Source organism: Hemibagrus wyckioides, linkage group LG03 (assembly GCF_019097595.1).
Source record: "Hemibagrus wyckioides isolate EC202008001 linkage group LG03, SWU_Hwy_1.0, whole genome shotgun sequence".
Lineage (NCBI taxonomy): Eukaryota > Metazoa > Chordata > Actinopteri > Siluriformes > Bagridae > Hemibagrus > Hemibagrus wyckioides.
This window is the reverse complement of record NC_080712.1, coordinates 30,237,823-30,247,953: the sequence shown is the minus strand read 5'-3', so window position 1 is coordinate 30,247,953 and position 10,131 is coordinate 30,237,823. Positions and strand designations below refer to the sequence as shown.

General features: G+C 37.8%; 1 protein-coding gene across 1 annotated transcript; it reads left to right on the top strand.

Annotated features, from left to right (window-relative positions):
• Positions 1–116: 116 nt before the first annotated feature.
• LOC131351279 (immunoglobulin lambda-1 light chain-like) lies at positions 117–2,414 on the top strand. Its single transcript, XM_058386645.1, has 4 exons — positions 117–257; positions 380–678; positions 963–993; positions 1,902–2,414. The coding sequence occupies exons 1-4, from the start codon at positions 218–220 to the stop codon at positions 2,225–2,227; spliced, it is 696 nt and encodes a 231-aa protein (XP_058242628.1). The 5' UTR covers positions 117–217; the 3' UTR covers positions 2,228–2,414.
• Positions 2,415–10,131: the final 7,717 nt, after the last annotated feature.

Genomic DNA, 10,131 nt, shown 5'->3' with positions numbered 1-10,131 from the left:
CCGAGAGAGGAGATTTACATAGTTTCCAATCATGTACTTTTGTACACACACATCATTTCTCGTTATGCTTGATCTCCTTTCCTGTGTGTGTGTGTGCAGGTGGGAGGAGAGGTTTTTTGCGAGTGTTTCTTCATAAGGAGCTGTGTGCGACCATAAGTCTGTGTCTTGCCCTGAAAATTAATCTTTGGTCCTTTCTGCCCGTCTCTGGAAGAACATCATGATCCTCAGCACTCTGATTCTCCTCGTCGCTTTTCCTGGTGAGGCTGTTTTTCACTCGTGCTGATTTTGCACCATGAGATCAAACACATGATGTTTTTGTTCAGAAAATAAGATTTCCTTTACTTAATATCATTGATTATTAGACTGTGTTCTTTTCCAGCAGGTTTGGAGACTCTTGTGATTACACAGGAGAAAGCGATGTCTGTAAAACCAGGAGATAATGTTAAGATTTCCTGCAAATCAGATGCTTCTAGAGATTGGATTTTAACATGGTACCAACAAAAACCAGGACAAACTCCAAAGTTCTTGCTTGCTGATAGTAACAGAGCGAGTGGACTGCCAAGTCGATTCACTTACAGTGGATCTGGATCCCAAGAATATCTGCATATTAACGGTGTTCAGGCTGAAGATGAAGCCGTCTATTACTGTGCTTGTCATGGCTGTGGGGATGGCAACACAGTGCTGCACTTTAATGATCCCCTCGTACAAAAACCCCAACACGACTTAAACTGGACATAAATCAGTCCAAAACACTCCCAGTTCTACACACACACACTGTAGTGTTCAGTATGATCACAGTCACAGGTTCTGCCCCACTTCCTGTCCCACTTATGGTCATTTTGTCCTGTTTAGTGTGTTTAAATTCTGTAGTCGTGATCACTGAAGTGTTCAGCATGAGCAGGAACAGTGAGCTACGGCCCTGAGGTTTTTGTACTCAGCTCTAATACTGTGCAGCCCCACAGTTTTCGGGTGGAGGCACTGAAGTAACATTTGGTAAGTAAAATCTTATTAATTTTTAACTACACAGATGGTTTATGTAGATCTGAACAAAAATAACTGTTACAAATAAATCATTAAATACTGTAATAATTTTGATAAATATAAATAATGCACACAATAACTACATTTTTGTAGTTACTTTTTTTCAATACATAATGGAATATTTGTTTTATAATTTATTATTTTCCAATTAATTAACAATTAATTAACACGAGAAAATGTAAACACTCAAACTGTATGTTTGCATTCTTCAACTACAAATGAGTACAGGAGAGTGTTTATTATTATTCTGAATAATAATATAATTTGACTTTATTTTGTATAATAGCATAATATTATATTATATTTACTTCTATAAATGTAGACTTTCATCTATAAATGTAATAGAAATGACTCTCCACACCGTGAGTGTTTTATTCCTCTTACTGTACCGCAGTTTGACAACAACTAAAGTATTAATGAATGATATTATTTTTTGTTTATAGTTATATTTAACATCCACAAGGCTACAAGGATGACTTACAGCAGCTATAAACACTCCAAAACTCTATAAACACTCGTTCCTTCAGCAGGAACTGTTTTGAAGTTAATAAGACAAAAAACAGAAACTTTTCTACATCAGAAAACGTATTGCCTGTTTTTCGACTAGCTGATTTTGTGTTAAATAGCTACTGAAAATAAAACCATCCTTTTATTATATGTTTCTTCCATCCCAATCCCTGTGTAAGTTGTTACTTGACCAATCAGATTGAAGAATTTGACTGCTAGGGTATAAATTGATATTAATGCATTGTTGCATAATTGTTGTTGAACAGTTCTGACAGAAAAAGAATCTAAGAATAATATCATTATGTTTAATACTGCCTCCCTCTCTGTCTGTATCTCTTTCTTTCTCTCTCCAGATACTAAATCTCCTCCATCCCTCGTTCTGCTGGCTCCCCCCGAGTCTCCCTCGTCAGGTGATGAATTCAGGCTGGTGTGTCTGGTGCAGGGTTTCCGTCCTGACAGTGCCACTCTGTCCTGGTCTGATAACGGCAACGCCGTAACTGGTGCCGAGGTACAGACGAGTTCATCTCAGCGTCAATCTGATGGCACCTTCATCCAAAGCAGCACGCTGAAACTCAGCCCAGAGCTCTGGACCTCTGGACGAACCTACACGTGCCGCGTGAACCACCCGGCTCTGTCAGCACCACTGAGTCAGAGCGCCAGTGCTGAAAAGTGCAGCTAGACAGCAGGAGAAACAGAAGTGCTGCATGTAGTAATGCGATCATCAGCACACAGAGAGGACAGCTAGAATATTATAACCAAAAAAAAAAAAAGCTTTAGTTCATGTCTTTGTGTGCTTTTCTGCTGCTCCTTTAAATGACGTCATGGAGCATTTGTCCGTAGTGTATTGTATTCCGTAGTCTTTATAAGCTTTCTTCAATAAAATGATTTTCAAATACAAAATAAGTGGGATTTATTTGCATGCTTTTTTTAAGGAATGTAGGTTACAAAGGTTCCACTCATGTTATCCGAGAATGGAAAGCTGACATACAGTAAGCACAAGCTCATGACAGTTGAAGACAGTTCAGCTCTTCAGTTCTGGTAAACCTGGCCAAAGACTTTTGGGATTACAGAATAAGATCCATGTAATAGTGCGTGTAGATAATATCTAAATATTTCATTTTAAATCTTTATTTAAAATGGAAAAACATTTTTACTTGTAGTCTGAAAGCAATCAGAGTCATTCCAGATTGTAATCTCATTTAAAAACAGGAAAGAGCTCTTTTCTTTGCTTTATATTTTGTAAATCAACAGCAAACATGGAGAGTTTTTTTCAAGGATTAGATTTGCATGCAGTTTCAGTTTCCCACCTGAACTTACACACAGCTCTTCATGCTTCAGCTCCTCTTTCATATCTGTTTGCAGATGTCCGGAAGCTCAACCTTCTGCACCAAAACTCAAATTAGAAGTTTAGTGAAATTAGCCGAATCCTTCTGCTTGCTCCCAGTGCAAGCTGTATGACACAGAGTTGGGCATCCATGTCTATCTTGTTACTCATTCCATTGTCTGCATGTTTTCTTCCCTTTGTAGGCCTCCACTTGAAGCAGTATGATAAGATTGCATACTAACATGGTGAATGAAATAATTAAAGACTGTAAGGCAGAGATGAGTTAATTAGCAATAGAGCAGATGGGATAATGGGGGACTTTAATGGTATAATGGGGGTATTTGTTTTGCTTAAAAAGAGAGAGAAATGTCTTCACATTAAGAGAGTGATAGCAGCAGATCCAACTGCACTCTGTAGAAGCAGAAGCCTTTGGAAATTACCCGTTACTGATACTGTCATATATATACTCGTGAAACATTCGGTATGTGGAGAAGAATGCCCTTAGAAAAGACCAGTGACAGCTTAGAAATAACATAGTGAAGGTGTGCACAGTCTGATTACAAGAATATTCCCCTATACACAAGGTCTTGTGTGTGCCATACAAATTTGAGTAAGAAATGAAATTCTTGTAACTATAACAGGAGCTGATGTGAATTTCGATGTGCCATTATACAACTGAACAGCAGAGGAGTGTCATGCTCCATGGAACGAGTACTGGGTGAAATATAAACCAGACATATGACACTAGACTATACTTTAAGAACAAAGATGTGGGATATAAATAAAAATGAATCTTTATGAGATCAGAGAAATTGCTTAATTACAATGTAAGTTATTTATTTTATTTAAACTAGAAGTATTTGATTGAATCTTTAAAGCAATTTTAAGTATCTGTTCAACATCTGTGCTGTTTCTTTATGATCCACTGGGTTGTGCTATTGAACTGTATATGCTGCACACAGGACTAGTGCATATCATAACAAAGCAGAACCACCATTCTTAGGGTAGGTGCTTACAGCAGAAGTTCTCAAACTATTTGCATTTATCATAGTAACAAAAAAACCTGAGACCCCCTCAGAACACAGTCCAACCATTTAAATATCAGAAACTGTGTTAACTGCAGTGAACCATGGTTGGTTCACACGGGTGTAGGCTATCATTCATTACCCGCTTTGTGACTGCTTGTCCCAATAACAGCCAGCACTCGCTTCTGCTGCCACAAGTTATCAGTTCACTGTATACAATAGCATTTTGTCTATTTATTAGAAGAATAGACCTTTAGCAAGAGATACAGATGCATATGACTGGCTAATGTCAATGTGATTGACAGCCCAGAAAGTGAGAGTATGCCCCAGAGAGCATGGCAGTTTTGATCCCTTTGCTCCGTCACTGTGTCATTGTCAGGATTTGTCAGCATAGAGCCATTTATTCCTAGCTTAGTATTGATCTTAGTATTGTTTTCAAATTCTCTGTTGATTTTGTTAATTAGCTATCTCAGGTTCTGGATTAAATATTATCCCAGAGGATTTCACCACAAATAAAGAGGTTACACTACCTGTAACCTCAGCTTTCCTCCACCATTGCCTTAGTCGCAGACAGTAGTAGTAAGTGTGCTCTGGAACTGGCAGGCTGTCATCCAGAAAGCTGACTTCTTCTCAGCTTAAACTTTCCTTCAATCTTTGAATTTTCTGGCACTGGATGCCTCAAGAGAACTCAGTTGCATAGCAGCTCTATCTCAGCTCATGCTGTCTCTCACACCCCAGGAGAAACTGGCAGGGTAGTATGTGTTTGTCTTAGAGATGCAGTGTCTGTCTCTTGCATTGTCTCACCTAAACAACTCTTCCTTTGAGTTCCATGCTTTTACTGTCACCTCTCCAGTCAGTCTTTAGTTTATTGCTATCTATTACCCTCATGGCCCCTTTGAAATCTGCACTGAAGAACTGGACAACCCTCTTACTATCTTTCATACTGACAGCACCTCTGTCACTCTCTTTGTCCTCTGACAAGTCCTTTCTCTTTTTCATGTTTTGATGTAATGCTCACCAGCAGCTCTCTGACACAAGGGAGCTTTTGGAGCAGATTTCAGCCAGACTACATAGCTGTGTTCATCGATGTTGCCCTGCTCCACCTTTCAGGTCATTGTATCTTTCAATCCAACCTTCCCTGCCCTGCCTGTTACCACTGGCTCTCCTATTTGCCACAACCTCCTTCCTCTCTACTAGCACTTATTCCCTACCCTGACTCCTTTTCCTGTCTACCTCTTGAATCATCCTCTGTCCTCTATCCTCCAAGCCTTGAAAGTCTTCAAGGACATTGAGGGGATTCAATTTGGCATTCTCTCTACTGGTGTCCCACAAGGCTCAGGGCTGGGTTCTCTTCTGTCCTCTCTCTATATCCACTCTTTTAGTGAGGTCATATTCTTACATGGGTTTTCGTACCAATGCTACGCTGATGACACTCAAATCATCCCCTCCAATTCTCCATCAGACAGCTGTAACATCTTCAGCTGCAGTTCCAATGTCAGACCTTCAGAGGAAACCCTCATCTGAATTCTAGCATTTCCGGGTTACCCAGTCACTTCTTGGTTAAGCCTATTTAAACCATGCACATGCTAGTACTTGCTGCTAAGTATTAACAGTGTCTTTGTGTGTACCAAGCCTTGTTTTTTGTTTTCTGTTTTCTTTGCCTCAGTGTTTGAATTAGCTTCTGTTTATTGTTCTACCAATTTCTTGTATTGTGTTTTGGGTTTGTTTGCCATGTGGATTGTCTTTTGGTTATAAGAACCATGCCAGTTTACTGACCTTGTTTTGTGGTTATCATCTGGATTATCTGCCTGTGGATTTATCATTAAACTTCTGCACATGGATTCTGCTTCTGTAAGCTCTTCATTATGCAGCTTTGCTTCTGCTCATCAGACATCTCATCATGGATGGCAACTCACCAGGTGAAAAGCACTCTTAGCAAGACTAAGCTGCTGTGTATCTCTGTAGCTGTATCCCCAAGTCAAGCTCTTGAGATCTTCCAGTACAGCATTCTGATCACACCATCTGATAAAGCATGCAGCCTTAGGAGGCTTTCCTGTCCACAGAGTGACTGTTCAGCCCCTTATCATTTTGATAATGGACTGCTAAATTAAGAAATGAATGGCTTCAAAAAGATGACGACATTGGAATGGCCAGGTTAGAACCAAGATCTAAATCCTATCAAAACCATGTGCATCTGCATCCCCTACTAATACCTGACAGAAAGCATCACCTTGCATTCATGTAGCAGAATTTTTCAACAGCCTTGAAGAGGAACCCCCTGATGCAGGAGGAACAGGGGAGTGGAGATATGCAGTAATGGCTTGATGCTATGCGCCCCCTCAGGAATTTTTTGAGGTGGGGGTTCCCAATCTAGCTAGAACCAACTCATACCCTACCCCACAGGGGATGCCATTATGGCTCATGGCCTTGTCATGGGCATTATTGGTCTCCCTGCTCTGCCTTGGATGCCACTACTCCACCAAGCACCACTTCAGACATCGCTGATGATGTTGCCCACTTCCTTGCTGCAGTGAGGATGTCACACTACCTCCTTGCTCTGCTGAGGACATCTCCCACCTAAATATAAACAAATGATTTGAACTACAACCAACATGAATGTGAGAGAAACTGTTGTGGACAATTAACTGGCACCTTTGGACCACTCAGATTTAAGAACTCTTCAATCTTGTGGTATAAATTGTATTATTTAGCATGCTTATTTGAGAAACCTGGATATTTCTTGGAAACTTGTTAAAGATGTGGTCATTAATGTAAGCATAACATAAACAACAGTGTATTTCCTTTGTATGTCTGAGTGTAAACTCCTAATAGCAACATTTATTAGGTTATAAGTAAACTGGATTGTTTAGAAGCCAGATTTTTTGGCCTTGGCCCTATATTGGCATCAATAGTTAACACGTTGGCTTCTCATATTCCATACAAATAAAATACCCCTTTAGATAATGCTTAGCTGAGCTAGCACTCCACAGATTACGCAAGAGAAACTTTTTTTTTTTTTTTTTTTACTTTTTGACGTTTTCATTCATTTCATTCATTTGGCTTAGCTTACAACTTCTCGTATCGAACATATCTTTAACTTTTTACAGTGTTTGAAGCTGAAGTGAGGGTGCTGAACACAAGCACTTTATCATTATGCTAATACATGCAGCATTACTCTGCACCCTAAATGAGCTTGTGCAGTTTAATGCCCTCTCTCCCATATATTACTGTGATTGAATAAGATATTCACTCTTCCATTTATTCATCACATTAGCATAGCTTCTATTGTCTGTCACTTTTCAACATTTAAAGGTCCTGGGTGAAGTCATGCAATCAAATATCTGCTGTCTATAGTCTCATTTGGCTGAAAGAGTTTTCTACTGTAGCAATTATTTAGAAAAAAATAATGAAAAGAAAGAAAATCCAGATTAATCTTTTAAATCATGTATCAAGTGTGTAAAAGCTTACATTGGGTAATTTAAAAGCAATGAAGTCCTGCTGCATGGTTGGATCTTGTTGTACCTAGATTCTTATCTTAAGAAAGGCTTTTAACAAAATATATATTACATATTTCTACCAGGAAATCTAACAGTAGCTGGCCTATAGTTGGTTAAGAATTAGATTTTTTGATTTCAGTTAAAAAAAACAGATAAACATCAGTTTTTCATACCTTTATTAGCATCTACACCCTAGTGATGCTGAATATCTGTTAAATATCTATTAATAGATTTAAAAAGTACACTATGATGCTGTGTTCATTAACCTTGTTCTCAAAAATGTTCTTGTGTTGCCAAATTTGTGATCTGAAAACAGTTAACAATGTTGGATTCCATTCAGATTCATATAAACTACTGCACTTGATTCCAACCTCACCTGTAATTTCATATAAAGGAAGTGCCTCATTATCCGATAAAATATCGATAACACATGAATCCTGGTTCAGGCAAACATCCTTTACGTATTACATTGTGGCCACCAGAATAGTCAGAAAAGTACAGTGACACCGGAGGAATATTTATTTATTATTTATACAGGTTATTATTAGTAATATTCATTATATAACGAGTGAAAAGTGAATATCATGCACTCATCCTGACAGGAATATGACAGCAGTTATATGACAGTGTGCAGGTTGTGAGGAATTGACATTGGCTTTGGCTGAGACACAAATTATTCATATATCGTGTGGCTAGTGAAATATTTAAAAGATGTAGATATCGGTAAAAAGTCTAGTTTGTTATTATATAACCATTTTTTTCTCTCTCACTCTTTCACTGAACCTCTGTCTTTCTTTTCCATCTCTCAGTATAATATAGTATAGTATAGTATAGTATAGTATAGTATAGTATAGTATAGTATAGTATAGTATAGTATAGTATATTTAATTATTTTTTTCTAAGTAAACATTTTCTAAAGACAAAGACTGATGTATTTCCTAACCTTAGCGTTTCCGTTGCCTTTCCATTGCCACTCCAGGGCCCCAAGAGAAATGAACATAATGGTGATCATCTCCTCTTGGCTTTCCCTTGCTGAGGAAGTATTACTCATTTTATGTATGTGGCTTCAAACAAGCAGCTCAGAAATGCTTTAACTCAAGGAAATGTTCCATAATTTATCATTATCAGCTTTAATTATGGGGGCAGCAAAGCACAATGCAATATCCAAGAAAATGTTTCTGCGGAAAAACAAATAACCTCCTCTCTCTCTTTGTTTCCTCCAGTTTATTGGCCCCTTCTCACATTTATTCTCACTCTCTCTCTCTTGAGTAGATTAATAAACCAAATTTAATTAAAAGAAATTAAACATGTTTGTACAACAAGATTGTAATTACAGTTAGAAATGTCTAAACTGATTACCATAAAGAGAAATTCATTGACTTTATTAGAAGCAAATCGGTTGTGTATGATCCAGCATCTGATGTGTTGATCATACTTATCCAAGTGCCTAGGGCAGTTTTTCACAAATTTAAAGAACCACTACAAGCTTTAAAAAGGTATTAATGATTCATTATCCATTCATTCTATGTAGCTTCTCCTCTTTACAGCTACAGCTATGTAGCTTCTCCTGTTTACAGCTGGTGCTTGACCACACCCTCGCTGACACATACAGTATATACACAATGTCCGAAACACATACTGCAACTTTTAGCGCTAAACTGCTTTGTGAATTACTCCCACACTGAAAAGATGAACAGTTTTAATATTAGCGTAGAGTATTAGAGCTAGAATATTGAAGCTCCTTCAGCCAACTTTGTGAATCCAGCACCCGCAGTCCATGTAGCAGACAGCATATCATTGTAATTGCAGACATCAAAGCGCATCCCTGTGCTGTGAAAGTGCTCTGGACATTTCTGATGTAATCACCGTTGTCACATTAAAGCATTCTGTAATAGCGGCTTTGCAATCAAGAGATGTAGCCAAGTACCTTTGGGAATTTTGTCCTCGAATTGGCCACGAATCAAACTGTGTCATTTCTTTCACTAATATTTGCTCTTGCTTGCTTGTTCTCTGAAGACACTTTCACAACACATAATATTTAGTCTTGAAAACGTAGGAAACTGTGTGCTGGTGATCGTTTCTTCCGCTGTGTTAGATGTCTGCTGAATTTATTGTGACATAAGCATCACCAGATATTTATCACCTGTATTTATGTCTGATAGATTCTTCCAAAATGTACTGTACACATAGCGTCTGTTGAATTTCTAATGAATTTTACAGCAAAAAAGTAGCTTCGGATTTTCTATAACAGTAATAGTGGTTATAATTTATCATTCAAACATCGCAAAGTCCCCTTAATCGCTCTTTGAAATTCTCTGTCTTCTCCCTTTTCTTTGTTATTACTTGTTATTTTATTATTATTGTCATCAAAACCATCATGCCAGCAACCATTGCTTTATGATAAAATTATTATAACCTCATATGATGAAGCCCAGTGTTGGGTAGGTTACTTTGGAAATGTAATAGGTTACAGATTACGAGTTACTCTGTTTAAAATGTAATAAGTAGTGTAACTTTTCAATGACTTTATAAAAGTAAAGTAACTGATTACATTTGATTACTTTTTGATTACTTTTAAGTTTCTAACGGATATTTTCAACGAAATCATTTCCAAACATTTATCCCAGGCAGGGTTAACCTTACAGTAGAACTCAACTCTGTTTACTGTTAGAATTTTAAATCTTTCATCACTTGAATTAAGATTATATTAATTTAATTTTAAGCACAGCCACCACAA